This window comes from Phascolarctos cinereus, unplaced genomic scaffold, assembly GCF_003287225.1.
Source record: "Phascolarctos cinereus isolate Bilbo 61053 unplaced genomic scaffold, phaCin_HiC Scaffold_5;HRSCAF=322, whole genome shotgun sequence".
Taxonomy (NCBI): Eukaryota; Metazoa; Chordata; class Mammalia; order Diprotodontia; family Phascolarctidae; genus Phascolarctos; species Phascolarctos cinereus.
In genome coordinates, this window is record NW_027555958.1 from 356,463,490 (window position 1) to 356,483,442 (window position 19,953).

General features: G+C 35.3%; 1 protein-coding gene across 1 annotated transcript in view; it reads right to left on the reverse strand.

The window, feature by feature from the left end:
• Positions 1–19,953, reverse strand: part of DISP1 (dispatched RND transporter family member 1) — a 241,911-nt gene that overhangs the window by 25,754 nt on the left and 196,204 nt on the right. Inside the window, 1 exon segment of the mRNA XM_020982206.2 lies at positions 1,612–1,641. Within this exon segment, the coding sequence (XP_020837865.1) occupies positions 1,612–1,641 (30 nt within the window).

Below are 19,953 nucleotides of genomic sequence, written 5' to 3' on the forward strand. Positions count from 1 at the left end.
CTGATGTCTCCCTCTGGACATGTGTTTAATAATCTATGCTTACTACAATGTTATGCACAAAACAAGGAGTGTTGTTATAACCTAAAGAGGCATCCAAAAAGTGCTTTATCATCTGTTCCTGGATCCCAAATAAAGAAGGTACTGTCCACATCTTAAGAAATTTCTCAGGAGATAAAAGGGCGATAGATTCTTTCTTGTGTTACTGCTGCAATAAACTGGGAAAGTATGTTTGTATGCCAGAGGTAATAAGACCAGACTGGGACTTTTTCCTCAAAATACTCTGAACATTATACTCCATTTGGGAAAACTAAAAATGAAAACCCTATAAATATTCTCCAAAGGTAAAACTCTTATTTATTTAAGAGACTGGTATTGTTTCTAGAAAAACAGAAATTCATTTTCTCACATTTATTTGTTCTTTTCTTTTTCCTGCTCTTTTCTTTTTTCTTATTTTTACCACAAAAGAGAGTGAGAAGTTGAAAATGGTGACTTGTGTAGTCAAATTGCTTCAAAGAGACAATAATTTCACTCAGCAGGCTTCATCACCATCAGCATACAGAGTTCCTCAGCTAATAAGGATTTCAAAAGCCACTTATAGCTGGGTAAATACAATGGTTTTATAATGAAACCTGCTCAGGGTAGGGGTGTTCTGGCTGGTTTAGACTTGGATCAGAAACTTCAAGATTCTATTTCCTTGTTTTCATGCTGAAGAAAAGAAAAAATCCAATTTGGTGCAATGGAAAAGGCACTGAATTTGAAGTCAGAGGACATGGGTCTGAATCCAGACTTGGCCACTTTTTACCAATGTGGCCTGTACCTTCACCTTTCTAAGGATCAGTTTTCTCACCTGTAAAAGGTTGAAATAATGAACTCTAAACCTCTTTCCAGATCTCTACATCCACTGGCCAAAGCTTCTGTTTGAAGATTTTTTTTTAAGGGAACACCAAGCATACAAAAGAATATGGTTTTGCCCAGAGTAAGGACTTAAAAAAGTTTGTTGAATTGAACTGAGATTCTCCCAGTTTGTCTTGAAATATTAAAGACAAGTACAGAATGACCACCATTTGAATGTACCACTGCCATAAACTTGACCCAAGGTCTCAGAAAAACTGGCAGAATAATATTCCTCTAAGTCCAGTTCGAAGAAGAAACCTTATTTATTACAAATAAGAACAGAAACTAAGGCAACTAGGTGGTGTAATGGATAGTGTTGAATTTGGAATCAGGAAGACTGTAGTTCAAATCTGGCCTCAGAAGTGTACAGCTGTGTAACACTGGGCAAGTCACTTAACCTCTGATTGCCTCAGTTTCCTCATCTATAAAATGGAAATAATAATAGCAATTACCTCACAGGACTAGGGAGATAAAATGAGACCCAGTATATTAAACCTTTGGAAACCTTAGAGTGCTATGTAAGCGATAGGTATAAGACTATTGTAGTATTCTAGTGTTATTAAGATGATTATAGCTAATGCAAATGGTTAATTTTGCCAAAATATAAAGGACCAGTCCTTCAGAGATTCAGGACTATTGCTATATAGCCTTAGGAACAAGATTATGCAAAAAAAAATTTTTTATTTTCTTTAGGGGTAAAAAGGTGCCTGTTTTTACCTTTTCGGTAACTTGAGAGGTCTGGATGGTCTGAAAAAGAAAGGAAAGAAAAAAAGTCACATTAATTATTAATTATAAACAAAGTGCTACATATCACAAGATATACAAAATTACATATGCACATAGAAAGACAATGCCATGGGACAATGGGGACAACCTTGCAGTCAGAAAGACCTAGATTTAAGTCCTGTCTCGACACATATTACTTGGACATGGGCAAGTCACTTAATTTCTCAGTGCTTTCAAATGACTCTTCAAAACTCTTGGTTACAGAAGAATGTACTAGTGAGAGGAGTTTCTACCCCCTAGAGTTTCTAACACTGATGAAATTGCAGATCTGGACAATTTCTCTGTCTCTCTCTCTGTCTCTCTCCCCATTTCCCCTTTTCCACGCTGCACCCCCCACCACCATTAAGTATATAAGTCCCTTATTATAACTCAGAAATGAACTTATGTTCTTGGAGGTTATGCAAACAGAGTACAAGCTCTGATAGGTCTTGCAAAACTGGAAAGATTTCAGTTATGGTCCCAGCAACTGACTGTCTTCTTTCCAAGGACCACCCTAGTTAAGTATGGAGACCATCATTATCATTTGGCTGACCACTTAGTGACAAATTATTTGACCACAGCAACCCATAAAACAAAGAAAAATACCAAATGGCCCTCAGTCACTTGCAGCTCCCTTCCACATTCTCAGTGACAATGGCACTCAGGTGAATGAATGTAGGCTCATTCTTACTGGAATGTTAGCTCCTCAAAAGAAGGAACTGCTTCTTTCTATCCCTAGCACTCTGCTTGTATGCAGCAACCACTTAAAAAGGTTTGTTGAATAAATAAATAGCAAAATGGTGGAAAATGGGGCCAAGGATGTTACACAATTTGGGGCCAGATAAACCTTAACTCAGTTGCAGAAAGTCTAAATGTGACATTCTTGTCTGAGAACCAATAAGCAGACATATTACTGGAAGAAATGAATTGTATCATATATCATAATATTCTTACCATAAATGAAAGCAAAAGACAAAAGGAAGTTGCTGCTAAATGGGAATATGGCTCACCAGCTTTCCTTGGAGAGGCAAATAAAGGAGTGGGCAGAATTATTTTTTATCACGAGTCCAAAGACCATTTCATGGAACACTAGTTATCTTGTATGGCAGTATTCATGATAAAAACAAGACCACCGTGAAAATAATTGTAGTTTACATTGTGTTGCAGAGAATTAAGAGGCAAAAAAAAGTAACTCAAATTCTCTATAACAAATAAATTTTATTGATATCTTTTGTTTTTACATCATCTTCATTTCCCAGTGAATCCCTACCTCATTCTCCTCTCAGAAAACCATCCCTTTTAATAAAAAGTTTTTAAAAAGAGGGGGGGAGTTCAGAAGTCCAGCAAAACTAATCAACATATTAAATGTCTAAATTCTATGTAGTGTTTTACACTCATTAATCCTCCTCCTCTATAAAAATTCAAGGGAGATGTTTTCTCATATCTCTTTTTCCTCTACATTAAATTAATACATACTTCAAAACTTTCTGATTTCAATGCAAATGTAGACTAATCTTTCCTTGAGAAAAGGGCTAGTTTTGTTTTTTTTTGTCCCTGTATCCCCAGAGTTTAGCACAGTGCCTGGTACAATACAGGTGTTAAAAAAGAATTCTTATTTATTGATTGAAAGGTAGTTTATATGTAAGAATGGTGAAAAAACATGTTGGAAAATATGTGAGAAATGAGAGAGGCCAAGGATTTATGAACTACATAGAAGCCTCAAACCCAAATATAAATTCTTTTTTCCATAAAAGAATCAGAAGGTACCAAACCTGATACAGATGCATATTAAAAAACCTTCTTAATAAAACTGGAAATATTAGGAAATAATATTCTTCTCCAAACTTTTCCCTTTAGGAAAATGGGTATAACAAAAGCTAAGGTCTTTCTTAGAGAAGTGAATTAAGAGTGATAATCAAATTTAGCTAATGTCTAAATAAGATTACTGCCTTGCTCAACCCTGAAGTGACTGGTGCTAGAACCCACCCCAGAGAAGTGCCCTCTTTACCAATGAAAGGAAACTTCTAATACAGAAAAGATACTTCTGATTCAGATAGATTCTCAATCTAGATCTGAACAATGAGCCTCACAGGTCTCAGAGGAGAGTGGACTAGGAAGGAAAGGGATGGTGACTTGGTTACTCAACAAAATGGGAATGTGAACCCAAACAGCATTTTTACATACTGTGATCTTTTTTCTTGTTCAAGATTCTTATAAATGTTGCTTAAAATTGTCTTGGAGCACAGAATTATTTGGAGGGCACTGGAAGCTTGGATATAAAATGATGTTAAATTAACCAAAATTGTTTCTGGCAGACTTAAGCCTAAATACAGTATTAATATAGATATAGATATAGATATTTTCCCCCACAATGATGAGTAACAAATAATACTGTCACAAACAATGAACCCAATTACACTTTTTTTAACAGAATGACATATTTTAAATAACTATATTTTCCAAAACAAAAAAATTATTGAGAAGAATAGCGTTATTTACATGTTTTTGCAAATCTCTTTAATATCTGCCTTAATCAAAGACAGCTGGATTCTCATATCTATTTCTGCATTCAAACTGCTGTGATATGTTGTTTTGGTTGAAGTATAGAAAGAAAATCTTGCTTCACACAGATAGGTAGTTGAAAAAGAGAGGGGTAGCTTAATAGGCAGTCAACTAGGTGGTGAAGTGGCTAGAGTGCTGGATCTGAAGCCAGGAAGACTCCTCTTCTTGAGTTCACTTACTAGCTGTGTGACCCTGGGCAAGCCACCCAACCCTGTTTGCCTCAGTTTCCTCATGTCTAAAATGCCAAATACACTTTAACAGACAGGAAACAAGTCATGACATTAATGACAACAATGATGATAGCTAATCTTTATGTAGCATTTACTATGTGCTGGATACTGTGCTAAGCACTTTACCATTATCATTTCATCTGATCCTCACAAGATAACTGATGCGGGAGTCACTCCTGAATCATCTGTCTGTGTACAGTCAGTCTGCTGACTTCTTAGAGCAAAGAATAAAATTAATGCAAAGCGAGAAGAAAGTAAAAATGATTAAAAGCTTGTATACCACTAAACAAAACCCCTCACGAACTGTTATTTAATAATACATTTGATAGATGCCTTTTGTTTTCATATCATAGTCATTTCTCAAAAGAGAACTAGCTAAACAAAACCAACCAGAACAGTGGCCTTTATTCCACTAAAATGAAACTTCAGACTCAGAAAGGACTCACTAGATCTCGGGGAAGAGGTTCATAGATCTATCTGAGAGGAGATTTCCTCTGACAGTACACACAACACTCGGCCCTGGGCAGCTTACCTCACTATGAAAAGAGAAAGGTGTTCTTCCTAATCTTTTCTCTGGGGCCGAGACTGGGCATGATAGTTACTCAGCAACCAGCTTCATTTTCGTGTTTTCATTTTAACCACTGTAGTCATTTGTGCATATTGGTTTTCTCTCGTTTGATTGATTTAAACAAGTTACTGAAGCACAAAAAATGGGAAATAGATGGAGGGAAGGATAATGAATTTCATAACTCATTTAACTGATATAAATCACTTGCCATAATGAGGAGAACAAAAAAGTCTAAGAACTGTCATCCTGAGAGAACACTTATCTACTTGCCAAAAAGAGAGAAGACCAACAGCAAAATCAGTTTTGAATATAAAATTATCTTATGGAGAAGTAAGGTGGAAGATTATAATAGCAGCAATTCATAAATAGTAAGACATAGCAAAGAGAGAAAGACATTTATAGAAAACTTGGCAACAGACCAAACTAAGTCAAGTCATTCTGAAGGCATTTAATGGTGAAAATGTAAGGACAACAAATAGACAAAAAAGAGAAAAGAGCTCTAAATGATTTTTTAATAACAAATGATTTTCACCATTAAGGACAGCGAAGCCAACTTACATAGACTCTTATATCCTACCATCCAAACTACTTAATGAAGAAGAAGTTGCACTAAGGAAAATAAAGATGAAAGTATTGAATAAATCGATTCTATACAGAGGTGATCCCTCTGACCACAGGCAAGTCACTTTACCTCTCTAGGCCTCATTTTCTCATCTACAAAATAATATACTCTAGCACTACCAATCTTACAAGGTTGTCACGAGGAAAATGTATCATTAACCTTAAAGACTTTTATAAATGTAGTCCACTTTTGTTACTATAAAAGGAGGACAATAATACATATACTAAATGCTATGTAAATGCAAGTTGTTATTGTTATCATCTATAAAATGAAGAGGTTGGACTAGATAATCTCTATGGTTCTTCAAATTCTATCTAACATTTTAGGATTACCACTATTTCATATTTCTATTCTATTTTTTCCTGACTTGGAAGCTTCAACCAGGTTATTCTACTCTTAAAAAAAATTAGCATCCTCCATCACCTCTATTTCAAAGTACCAGAATTTCCTTCTAACATTCAGATCCCTATTTAAGTTCTACCTTCCTCTTTAAACATTCTTCCCTAGTCTGTATGAGCAAAGCGAATGTTGGTAGGTATGCATTTTTTCCTAATCTTCATCATGATGTAATATGTATAGGTATGTTTTAAATCTTGTATTTTAACTCTATCCAGTAAGAGACTCTTATGACAGCAAAAGATGATTCAAAAACCCATAACAATTAGCTTCTAATACAAGAAAGTTAAATGGACCTGTGTTGAGAGTTTGTTAAGTACGAATGGAACTGAATCAGTTACTGATTTCTTTGGGTCTCAGATTCCTCCTCTGTAAAATAAAGGGGAAGAAAAGTCCCAAATATAATAAAATATTCACATCAGCAAAATATAAAATATATTAATGGTAGCAAGGTAGGTGCTCACTGATTAGGGAATAGCTAGACAAATTGTGACACACAAATATAATGAATTATTGTGCCATACAAAAATGACAAATATGAGGAGCTCAGAGAAGTATGAGAAAGATTTCTATGAAATGAGGTATAGTAAAATAAACAGAACCAGGAAATAAGTATAGACAATAGTCACAATAATTTAAGTAGAGAGAGTAATAAAATTGCAACTCAAGTTTTATAATTATGATGACCAAACTCAGCCATCGGAACAGATGTGGAAATGAACTTCTTTCTTTTCCTTGAAAAGGTAGGAGGTGATGGTACAAGATGCTACATATGCTTGTTAGACATGGTCAGTGTGTACATTGATTTCATGTTACTTAAAAATCTTTGTTAAAGAGAAGACTAAGCTGGATAGTGGAGAAGACATGCATATTTGGAAATGAATGTGACATGAAAATAAAAGGTACCAGTAAAACTTTTTTTTGGTTAAATGAGAGAACTGAGTTAGATCATTTCTATCCACTCTAAAAGAATCTGATGCTATGAAGACAATTTGCATTTTGGCAAGTTGCCAAGGTCAACAAGAGCCCTTTTAATTTTACTAATAGCCCAGAAGACAAAAGCCACTAGCCAAATAAACCAATTGAGCACAGAAGTATCAACACAGGTACAACAGAGTATACTAATTTAGTAATTGTTGATGTGCATTAGCCAGAGCACATTTATATAAAAACTACAGAAATGATCTACAAAGATCTTAAATCCATATCCTCTACTAAAAAGTTCATGTCCTGGAAAGTACTTCTTATTTTTCCTTAAAAAGTGGAAAACAACCTAGTGTTTGATAAATCCAAAGACTTCAGCTATTGGAATAAGAACTCATATATGATTAAAAAAAAACTTCCAGGAAAATTGGAAAGAAGTTTAGCAAAAACTAGGTAAATAGTAAGATCTCAGACTGTATACCAATATGTTCCAAATGGGTACATGACTTGGTCTTAAAGGGTGACATCATAAATAAATTAGAGGAGCAAGGGAGAAACTATCTGTCAGATCTATGGGTAGAGGAAGGAAGAGTTTATAAATAAAAGATATGATCATGGAAGGTAAAATTTTGATTACATAAAATTACAAAGCTTTTGAATAAACAAAACCAATGCAGCTAAAACTAAAAGCAGATAAATAAGGAAATGCAGCAAATTTCTATAATAAATGCCTCATTTCAAATATGTTTATAGAACTGATACAAATTTATAAGAATGAGAGCCATTCCCCAATTGCTAAATGGTTGAAGGCTCTGAACAGGCAGTTTTCAGAGGAAAACAGGAACAGACATATTCAATAGATATATGAATGCTCTAAATCACTAACAATCAGAGAAAAACAAATTTTTAAAACTCTATCATTCTACTCCATACTCACTGAATTACCAAAACTGACCAAAAATGGAAAATGGCAAATGCGGGAGAGGCTGTGGGAAAACAGACATATTACTGCGCTATTGGTAGAGCTATGAATTCAACCAGTCATTTTGGAAAGTAAATGGAATTAAGCCCAAAAATTATTAACCTGGAAAAATTTATCAAACTTCAAGCTAGCAACACTAATATCAAGTATATACACCAAAGAGATCTAAGAAAGAGTAAAAAGATCCATACGTATAATACTATTTATAGCAAATTTTTGTTATGCCAAAGAAATGGAAACTAAGGAGTATCCATCAATTTAGGAGTGATTGAATAAATTATAGTATATAAATGTGGTGAAATATTATTGTGCTATAAGAACAACTGAAGGGGACAGTTTCAGAGAAACCTGGGAAGACTTTTATGAACAGAAGAAGAGTGAAGTGCACAGAACCAGCAGAATAATTTATACAAGATTAACAGCATTGTAAAGAAGACAAGCAACTCTGAAAGACTTTAGAAGTTGGTCAATGCAATGACCAACTACAATTCTACAGGACTCATAGTAAAATATACTACTCACCTCCTGATAGAGAGGTGATAGACTCAGAATTCAGACTGAGAAATATTTTTTTTGGACATAGTATATGGGGGAATTTGTTTTGTTTGACTACATGTTTATAATAGGGGTCTTGTTTTTCTTTCTCAGTGAAGAGGAAAAAAAGGCGAGATGGGAGAAAAGGCAAACTTTTGTTGATTGAAAAAAAAGTAAAATTTAATTAAGAAAAAAAGAAAAACCATAAAAGCTCAATACAGGCCTTTTCATGGTGCCAAGTTTCTGGCAAAAGAAGCAATTCCAAAGAAATAAAATTCTACTGTGTATAATTTGGGCTAGCGCAAGATATAAATGCTCTTTCCTCCCCCTCCCCTACCTTCCCCCAAGTCTATTCCTTAGAGAATGTTACAACCATAAATGCAATAAAAGTCCTTGCATTCTTTCTGCCTTTAGTAACAAGTTCATTTTATGTTAATCAAAGCAATGAGCAGAAGTCTATTCTGAAAAACAGATAATTGGGGCAACCACAGAGATGCCTCCTGGGAAAACATAATAACCCTCTGAAGTTGCTATCCAAACAGATGTTCTGAAAAACCTACAGCATAACTATAGGTAAAACATGATCACTAAGGTATATAAGAATTTCTGTCTTTAATCCTACCACTGCAGCTTTTTGCAGCCAGAAAATACCAGAGGAGGTGAACAGCAAGCCTGCTAAGGAGGCACATACAGAAGGTCCTTTGTATGGGATTCTATCTAATTCTTTTTTTTTTCTTGCATCTCCTGGGTTTCTTTCTTTCTTTCTTTCACATAATGATAAAAATCTTCAGCATGACTTTTCAAGATAATATCAGATTATGTAGGCTGATGAAGAGATTGGGTATAAAAGGCTAGACTGCACTAAACAGAAACAAAATCATGCAGCTAAACATGGAAAAAAAATCTGTTAGTATTTACAGGTCTGTGATGTTCTGCCAATTACTCTAACTACTTAGTCATTATCTTCCAGTGGAACACATAAATGAGGCTATGATGAGGATGAGAAAGGGAGAAGCTGAAGGCATAGTAAAATGGAGGTAGAGTTACATGGTTGGAAAACAGGGGAAAGTTACCAGAGATTGCAGAGAAAAGAAAAAGGTTGAGAGAAATTTGTATCAAGAAAATTAGAAAGAACTACAGAGATTTATCAAAGTGGGGAAGCAATGAGAAGAAATGCTGAATCACAGGTAATGAATTAAAGAGACCATAGAGGTCATCTGGTACCACTGCTACCTGACCAAGAATTCCCTTGACGGCCAAAGTGATCACCCAGCATCTGCCTGAAGACTTTCACTAGTGGGAATTCAGAGCCAATCTCTTTCATTTCTGGACAAATCCAATTGGTGGGAAGCTTTTCTTCATACTGATCCTAATTCCACCTCTCTGTAATTTCTACATTCTGTTGTCTGGGGCCAATCTAAACAAGTCTAATCCATAACAACTCTTTAGATACTTGAAAGTATCTGCCATGTTTTTCTTGCTTAAGCCATATCTTCTTTAGGCTAAACATATCCAGTTTCTTCATAAGATCATCCTGAGGCATTGTCTCTAGTCCTATTCACCATCCTGTTTTCCTTTTCCTATTGATATTTTGCCAGCTTGTCAATGTCAGGAAAACCTGGCATGAACAAATGTCATCAAAATGATGAGGCTTTTTTATGAAGGAGTAAGAAGAGGGTTCAAGGACACTGTGAAGGTAGTAAAGTTGCTATGATGGCCACAAAACTTCTTTATCACGTTTGTACTAATTCTGCTGAGAAAACACCACTTTTTTTTTAGTACCTGAAGTATCAATATTGCCTAAATCAATCAATCAATCAATCAATAAACATTTATTAAATGTCTACTGTGTGCCAGGCACTAAGCTGTACCTCCATTCCAAGTTCAAAATTCAATGATACTGTGACAAGTTACAGAAAGTTGATTATGTTCAAATAGTCTAGACAAAGTTCTTTTCGGTAATAAGACAATAAGCAATAAGTAATGAGGAAATTAACTAAAAACCACAATTCAAAGGTTTTTAAGATACCACAAATGATTGGCCAGTTATATTTCTTTCTTTCTTTCCTTTTTTTTTAACTAGGCAATGGGGTTAAGTGACTTGCCCAGGGTCACACAGCTAGTAAGTGTTATGTGTCCAAGACCGCATTTGAGCTCAGGTCCTCCTGAATCCAGGGCCAGTACTCTATCCACTGTGCCACCTACCTGCCCCGGCCAGTTATATTTCTGAACCCCTGAAATGCTTGTAAAGGAATTTGGACTTCCAACTTTGTGAAGTGAACAAAAAGAAACAACCAAAATATCTTTAGAAAATATTTGGAAGGCCAGTTTTAGACTCATTAGAAATCTAATTAGGTGCAATATGATGAAATCAAATAGTTCAACATTACTTAAAAAGCTTTAAAGCTAATTTATATGCATTAAATCCAGGTTGGTATATTGCTTTAGAAAAGGGTGAACTCAGAGTAAGAAATCCACACATTGGCTGTGAATTCTTTTAATGACTTCCAACAAAAACAAAGTCATTCTTCATCATTAACTATTACCATGAATCACCACTGGCACACTTGGATTCAGCTGTGAAGATGAAACAGATAAACTGCAGACAAGCTAAGCTGAGCTTCTAATCCATCTTTCATGCATCATGGCTAAATGTTTATGGTCTGTGTCAAGTGACTTGAAGGATAACAATAAACACAACCACTTGTGCAGGGCATTTCCTATATGTATAAAAGATAAGCATTCAAGAGTACTGGTCATTCTGATCATCTGCCACTAACTGTAAAAACAGAAAAGAGTCACAGTCACCCCTTAAAAACGAGGGAGCTTGGAATAAGTTTGAAAAATTAATTGTATAAGCCAAAATATCTGGTCTCCAAAATTCAGAAAATGGCATTTATGTATTTGCTATAGTTAAGTAAGACAGAAGACTGGTACTAAGCACTCTGTGTGTCAGCATTAGCTGAAATGCACTTTGCATTGGTGAAACCATTCAGCATAGTGGAGTAGGTGCTTTACCCCTACTAGCACTTAAAAGGAAAAATAAAGCAATCACACTGTTAGGTGTGAATGAGAAACTACAAACATGTTTTTATTTAACCTATAAAGTATATTCTGCTTTGTGTCAGTTATTTTCCCTCACTAGATTAGAAGTTCTTTGATGGAAATGGTATGTCCTTCATCTTTGTTCCCACCTATGCCTAGTGCAATGTCTAGACAGTGCTCAATAAATGTTGTAATTTACTGAAATGCTATCAGCAACAACATCTATAAAAAAGAGCAATTGTGTGTATATATATTATATATATTATGAGCATAGTAAATTTCCATTTATACAGAATAGTTGAAGGGGATAATCAAATATTTGGATCAAGTAAGAGTTATTATTAACTACCACAGATGGATCACCAATTTTAAAGAATTAAAATTTTATATATACATACATATTACCAAAACTATATATAATTCAGCCTATTTTATTTCAATTTAACTCAAATACTGACTATCTACTGTATGCCTAAAACTGTGATAGGCACTCTGAAATTTAGCTAGTTGTCACAATATACGCAACAGGAATCTGGGAGAACGGAGAGACTCATGTAGAAATTGATAGTCTTGGAGTGCTTCATAAATTAGGTAAAACTTGGGTAAGGGTTTTAAGGCTGGAGTGGACAGAAGGTATCAAGGAAAAGGGAAGTCACAGAGGCAGAAATGAACTTGGTGTATCTGGAGGTAGTGGAGAAACCAGCTTAAATGGGAAATGGGAAAGAAAGTTAATAATAATAGTTAATACTTTCATAGTGTGTTAGGGCTTATAAGGTTCTTTACAACTATTATTTGATTTGGTCCTCATAACAACCCTGGGAGGTAGATGCTTATAATTATCCCCCTTTTATAGTTGAGGAAACTGAGGCAGATGGAGGTTAAATGACTTGCCTAGGATCACACAGCTAGTAAGTAGCTGGATAGGTGACTCCAAACAAGTCACTCAAACCTCCTTTGGTTGGTTTCCTCATCTGTAAAATGAGGAAGTTGACTAGAAAGCCTCTCAAGTTCCTTTGAGCTCAAGATCTACGGTCCTATGAATTCTTAATCCTGAGCTTTCTCTCTACTATAATTCCAAATGCAGAGAATTAGAGTAAGAACTAGGAGAGACTTCAGAGGACAACCAGTCCAACCCCGACATTTTACAGATAAGGGAACCAAGGTACTGAAAAGTTAAATGACTTATCTATCTACTGGCCTCAGAACTCACAGGTACTGCAGCTTGGGCCTTCTGATCCCAAGATCATGGTGCTTTTATTATTACATCACAGGGTTTACCTACATGCTTCACTTTATTCTTTGTGTGCTTGGTAACTGATGAAATCTATCTGGATAATCTGATTATTACAGGTAATATTAACACTCCTGTTCGGAAGTGTTTTGGGGATCTTTTTAATATAGTTTGATCGCTCATTTCTGTTTTGAAGAAACTGCTGAGGGGCCCAAGTGATGGCAGTGATTTTATGATTTAAAATTGCACAAGACATTAGAATAACACCTTGCAACTTTTCCACACGGTTGTAGGCATGTCTGGTTACTTTGTGAAATGAATGAAGCAGAAGGTAGAGTAGGGAGAATATCAAATTTGAACTCAGAGGGCCTAGGTTTAAATCCCTGTTTTCTGGCTGTTTCTGTGACCTGGGGTAACTCATTTAACTCCTTTGACCTTGGTTTCTTCATCTATAAAATGTGGATAATATATCTTGCATTATCTACTTCACACGGTTACAGAAACATTTTTTTTCAGCAAAAAACCAAAAATAGGTATGCAAGAGTTATCAATTCTCACTTTCAAAATTACACAAAAAATGCCAACTGGCCATAACTGAGGATTATTTTGCATTTCCATTATGAAGATTTAACTGTCTATAAGATATACAGAAATGTATATATATATATATATCTGATTATTATACATTAGGATATCTAAAATACATCAGAAAATTTTGCAAACGCATGAACTGTGCTTGTTTATAAGTCATACGCTATTTAAATAAGAGGCTATGATTTTATTCTAGCCATTAGTAAGTTAAAGTGCGTGCAAGTATGTTTTAATTCAATAAATTTTACGTATCACACCAGGGATACAGGGTTATCATAACTTTTACCTTTTAACAGTTCTAATTAAGGTAAGGACCTAGAAATGATTAGTTTTAAGAATATGTGTATATATGAAACCAAAATTCATTAATGTGGGGCTTTTTTCCTTCCTCTCTGTATTAGCTGGTATTGACTTATTAGTTGTAACATACATGCACATATAACCACATTCTGCTTTTTTACCATAAAAGTTCATTTTTATTAAAACCCTGTCTTATAAAAATAGTTTCCAAATCTTTGTTAAACAAACAAGTCTTTCACACATTTTGGTCCCCTTTTCCCTGCAAAATATAGTGCTATATTAGAGATGCTGATGATTATGTTTTCTGCTTTGGAAGGTTAAAAGTCACACCTGCTATCACATTTTGAAGGGCTGGGAAAAATGCATTAAAAAAATCCATGTGTATCAAAATGAATTCCAGCACTGTAACCAATACCTTGCAGCTGTTCTGATGTCTTTATTATACTGGTCAGTAGGAAAAGCTATGCCTATGAAAAATTCTTTAGTTATGCTCTTAAGAACAGAAATGCATAATGGAATTGACTTTACTTAATTTCCATTTCCATGTTCAGCCTTCTCATAATCTAAAATAACAAGTGAATACAAACTGATTTTTGAAAAGTTCTAATGAAGAGTAAAGGAAAATCTTAGCCCAGTCAGGTTCTTCAGAAACAATAGTGTTGGTTGTTTTTTTTTAATAGTACCCATGAAACTTGAGTGCAAAATAGAAATATTAAAATATCTGGGCACAGGACTGGAGCCAAAGGAAATCAGATTGAGCTTAAAATGAAGCAAGTTAACAGAAAATAATAAAAATAAACAGTCCACACTTATAGATTATATGTCTTTGGACTACTAGTTCTCAACATATAACAGGATAAGGTATATATACCAGATGTATATATACCATATGCCAGGTAAATCTTCAACATTCTTCATGTTCTTAATTCATAATTCTAAGTATCTCTAAGAAATCAGTTAGATATGCTGATGCCTAATTACCACATGAAAATTTTTAAAAGTTTCATCTTCATCATGGAGAAATGAACCAAGAGTTGACCCTAAGGTTCTACTCTAGGATTTGCCACTAACTTTGTGACCTTAGATAACTCATCTGAGCACCCATACAACCTATACATTGAGAAGGCTGAAGTAGATGATCTACTTTACATTTCAGTTTTGAAACTCTATTATAGTCTATTCCATTCTTTTGTGGAATTTGAGATAATCAAATCTCTACACAGAAAATGAGAGAACCACAGAAATTGAGAATTTGAAGGTAACTCAGCGCTGACTAATCTAATCCATTCATAAAAGCAATTCCCACTATGAAGTCCCCACAAGCATATTCACTCTGTCTCTGCTTGGAGATCTCTATACAGGAGGAATTCACCACCTCTCCTGCAGGGTAGCCCTATTCCACAGGAGCCTAAAATCGTAGGGAAAACAAATTTTAAACAATGAAAAAGTGTTCAAAGTTATTAATAAACAAAAGAAATGAAAATAAAAACAACTCTGAGGTATAATTTTAATCCCCATGGAATGGTAGATATGGTAAAATGTTTTTTAAAAAAAGTATTAGAGGGGAAAATAGCCACACTAACCCAGTACAGGCAGCTGTGAATTGGTCTCAATGTTTCAGAAGATATTATATGAAAAAGCTACAAAATCATTTATACCCTATTGCTCAGTGATCCTGCCACTGGGTTTTCAAGAAGGCAAAGTAAAGCAAGACTTGTACTACCAAACAGTTGAAAACAGTATTAGCTATAACTGGAGAATGACTGAACAAAATTTTGTATATTGATGTAACTGAATATTATGTTATAAGGAAATACAATTATGAAGAACACAAAGAAATATAGGAAGATGTACATGAAGTATTGCAGAGAAAAGGAAGCAGAGCCCATACACCGTGGTGAGTTCCAGGAATACGTCCTGGCTGGCAAGGCAGTTTTTTCAAGAAACAGTTCACAGAGGACCCCAGGTACACTGGCCTGCCCTGTAACAACACCACATTCTCTATCAGAAGCTCAAGTGACACCAGAAGATAGGAGTAAGGGGGTTACAGGTACCATCACATGCTACCATTAATCCTCCCTCTACCGAAACCAAAATTGCATACTGAATCGACCAATCACAGTTTCTTCCCCGTGCTGTGATTCAAACATGACATAGAGAATGTATATGTGAAACTGCTCTTGTATATGACATTCTGAGACTCATGACCCCTTAGGTATAAAAAAGGAGATAGCCTGAAGGGAGTGGAGACCTCCCCAATGACCTATGAGTATTATACTCCTCCAGAATATTATACTTCTCCTTCCCCCTTTTCCTGTTTCTCCTACTCCTCTTCTCCCATCTCTGATTGCCCTCACTCCCTGGGGACTGCCCTCAAGACTCCTGGTCAACATGGCATTAAATAAAACATGTTTAAAGATCATCTTTCTTCCTGATATGCTTCTTACTGATATCCTTGACCCACTGGCCACCTTCATCCCTAGCTATAAACTGGACACTCAAGCCCTTAAGACTTAGCTGTCTACTGGCCAGAGAGCCCTGTGCTTCTCTGCTGTGACCAAGGCACCAGGGGGCTGTACCTATGGGGAAATTGGTTTCCCATATGGTAGAAAGCAAGGGTCAGTGTTCAAACCATGTGACCCCTAGACAAGAACCTTCATAGGGTGACCCAGGGACCCAAAACATAAACGAGGACTACCACTATGCAACTGAAGATATGAAACAACAAAGAAAAAATAAAACAAAAAATTCAGCTCAAATACACTTGACAAGGGGACTAACTCACTTGTTAAAGAACAAACCTTTCTTTTTTGTAACAAATAATAGGCTACAGGAGTGTAAAGTTACATGCAATTTCAGTTGCAATCACTTTTCTGTGTTGCTTTGTGTAATAATAGTTTTTTAGGCCTTTGGATTTTGTGGATAATTTGTCTGTTACTTTGTTTGTAATTGTCTACCATGACAAAAAAGAATTTGTCAATACAAAAAATCATTCAAATGTAGTCATGAAACAGGTTTTCTTACTTTTCTGTCAACACCAAGTAAAAAAATGATGAATTCTCTATATCATAAGCGTTTGTAAGAAAAAGTACTTGTAAGGTATTCTGAAGGATCATGTTGGTTCTTTATCCGAATATCCAGATTGATTGAATTTTTGTTTTGTTTTGTTTTTAATGGTTTACTATCTAGCTGGTTTGGTGGTGTTAGCAGTATCTTGGGGTAAGTTTTCAAAGAAGGCCTTATCATGGGGGAGGGTTAGCAGATAAAGACACCAACTGCTCCATATTCATCTAGCATTATACATGGAGACTAAGCTTCATGACAGGTGTAGGTGTCAGGAACATGCCTGTGCAAAGGTGAATTCGTGCTGCTAGAACACAATGCCTAGTAATCAAAGTCGTGCATGATTAGAAAGGAGCCTTTAGAAATCATTTTGGTTCACTGACTTAATGGGCTTTTTTTTTAAAGCAGGAAAGCAAATATGCAAGACTTCTCAAGTTAAAAGAGGTTTTTTAAAAAAATTCCAAAATCCTTTTTCCTTGGTCCTCAAAGCATCTGTCTAGTCATAAGGAAAATTCAGGAGAAAACTTATTTTTTAAGCATCACAGATAAAGCTCCCAAAGTCTCAAGCAATTTCATCCCGCCTAAATGGCAGAGACTGTTTTACTGGTCTCTGATGACCTGTCAAGATTTTTAGCCTGTGGATTGGACATACCCATATAATTTGGGGCAACCTTTTCAAAGTGTCCCCTTCTACCTTCAAATATTAGCCAAAACTTGAAAAGAGGAGTATAGAAAATGGTAACTCTCTTAAGGTTTGAAGAATTTGTTTAGCAAAGGTAACTAGAGGAAAAGCAGGAAAATAATAGTTGATATTATCTAGCACTTTACATCCATTATTTAAGTTTAGTTTCTAAGGCAAACCTTAATCACAGGATATCAAAATCTTAGATATTAATTAATTAGATATTATTAATCATAATATTCACATGTTATATTCCTAGTGCTTAGAACAGAGCCTGGCTCATAGTAGGTGCTTAATATATGCTTATTGATTGCCAGTGAATGAAGGCAAAGAATTAGAAAGCTGGAAGGAACCTTCAGAAGTTATCTAACTAATGCAAAAGTTATTTGTTCCAAAGCCATGGGGCACACCTACGTCCAGAGTATTTTATATACATGCAATGTCAGCGAAACTCTCATTTCACTCCCAAGAAACTTGATTCCGGATAGCTGGTTTTTCCCAGGCCCTAACAGTATCAAAGGGTATCAGCCAGAATGGAAAGTCATATTTTGGGACAATAATTCTTAGGATATAAGGGCTCTCCCTAGACTCCTACTTCACCTTTTTCTCTGGCCTTTGTTCTTTCTTTCTTTTAAAAAAAAAGATATATTTTGTTTTCACATCTCCTACATTTGCAATATATCCCTCCTCAACCAGATTCTACACAGGAAGCCATCTCTTATAACAAAGAATAAAAACACAAGGAAAAAAAGCAGTTCATCAGAATTAACCAGTAATCAATTGAGTCTGACAGTATGGGCAAAGCCCCCTTAGCCCCTATAAAGAAAGAAGGGACTTACATTTTCTCCTCTTTTTGGAATTTTCTGAGCTGTTCTTTCATAAAGAAAATCCACATCTCTCTCTCTACAATCTTGGCCCTTTTCTCTTTACTCTAACTATGGCAGGGATGGAAAACACTGGGTAACTCTCCCCCTTCAGACAATCCTTTATATACTTTTAGTAAGTCATCCTTTCTTTTACCTCTTTTCCAGGTTCCCACACTTAAATACCAACTACATACTCAACATTGTAATAATAATAATAATACTGATGATGATATCTAACATTTATTTATCACTTTAAAGTTTGTGAAGTGTTTTATATATTTTGATTTGATCCTCACAATAACCTTGTGAAGTCAGTCTATTATTATCCCCATTTTATAGATGGGGAAAATAAGAATGAGGCTTTAAAGTTAAGTGATTAGGCACTATGGAGGATACAAAGGTAGCAAAAGACAAGTCTTTGCCCTTGAGGACCCAAAAGTGGTAAAAAAAAAAACCAACATACAGAAAACACAAATGGAAGAAAAAATACAAGGCAACAATGCAACCAGTTTGTTATATATTATATTCTTCTTTTAACATGAAACACAGCAACACAGTAACAACTGGAGTATGTTTAGCCAAGGGAGGCTTCTTGGAGGAGAGGACCGAGGCTAGGCCAAGAACACTGACAGGGGAATCATAGGTCCATGGACCAGTTTATTTGGTAGGTCAGGTTTTCCCCCTAGCACTTTGAGTATTTAAAGGATGCACTTCTTTTCAGTTTTCTCAACCTATTTTGAAATGTGGAGCTCATAAATGGACGTATCAGCTTGGCACTAGGAATGTGATAAGTGCTCAATAATTCCTTTGGAATAATTCAATCTTCTAAGAAAGCCAAAGAAAAACTGTATAGAGCATGTGCAAACCAGGCATTTCCAAGTTCAAAGTAACTCATAAAAATCAGGATTGTTGTAAACAAATGCTAGTCAGCTATCACATGGGCCACTTATATGCTAAAAACTAGAAATCAACACAGGCTGTCTGTATGATAAAGGTAATTGGTCTTGTTCCCTTTAAAATTTTAAAATAACTTCTACACAATGAAGTATTTGCAAAACTATCAAAAATAAGTATTGGGATTTGATAGATATTCTACAAAACTTAAGGACTACTTAATGGTATTTAAAATTAAGTTTCAATTAGCCAGATTAAAAAAAAATCAACACAGTCTTACTTCCTCATCTTTTCTTTGGTCTAAAGTTCAGAATCTTTCTGTGTTCAATTACAGTGAGTAGTTATGCTTAACTAAAGTTAAACATAAAATTGTCTTCAGCTTAGGGATTATGAATTCTGACACTACATTGTGCCCAAGGAGAATCTAACTTTATTTGAAGATCTCATTGTAAATGACTAAAAACAAATTTTGGCCATCCTTTGCATTTATCAATAGGTAAAATTTCTTCAGGATGGAACTGGATCCATATCATACCTAAGGCTAGTCTTGCCAAAATTCTGATGACAAGAAAAGCTTGCTGAGTACTTCTCCTTTTAGTACTGGACTCCCCATCTAGGTTATCTTGTTCTCAGCTACCAACAGTCCTCCTAAAGGTTATATCAGATAATGGCTGAGGAGTTATTTGTTTTAGTAAGTTACAGCATCTCTAAAAGAACTGCAGTAGCTGAGCCAAGGCAAAAACAGATTTAAGCTCAGGATAAAGCCGTCTGAGAAGCAGAAAAGTTAAGAATTTTCTGCTTGAA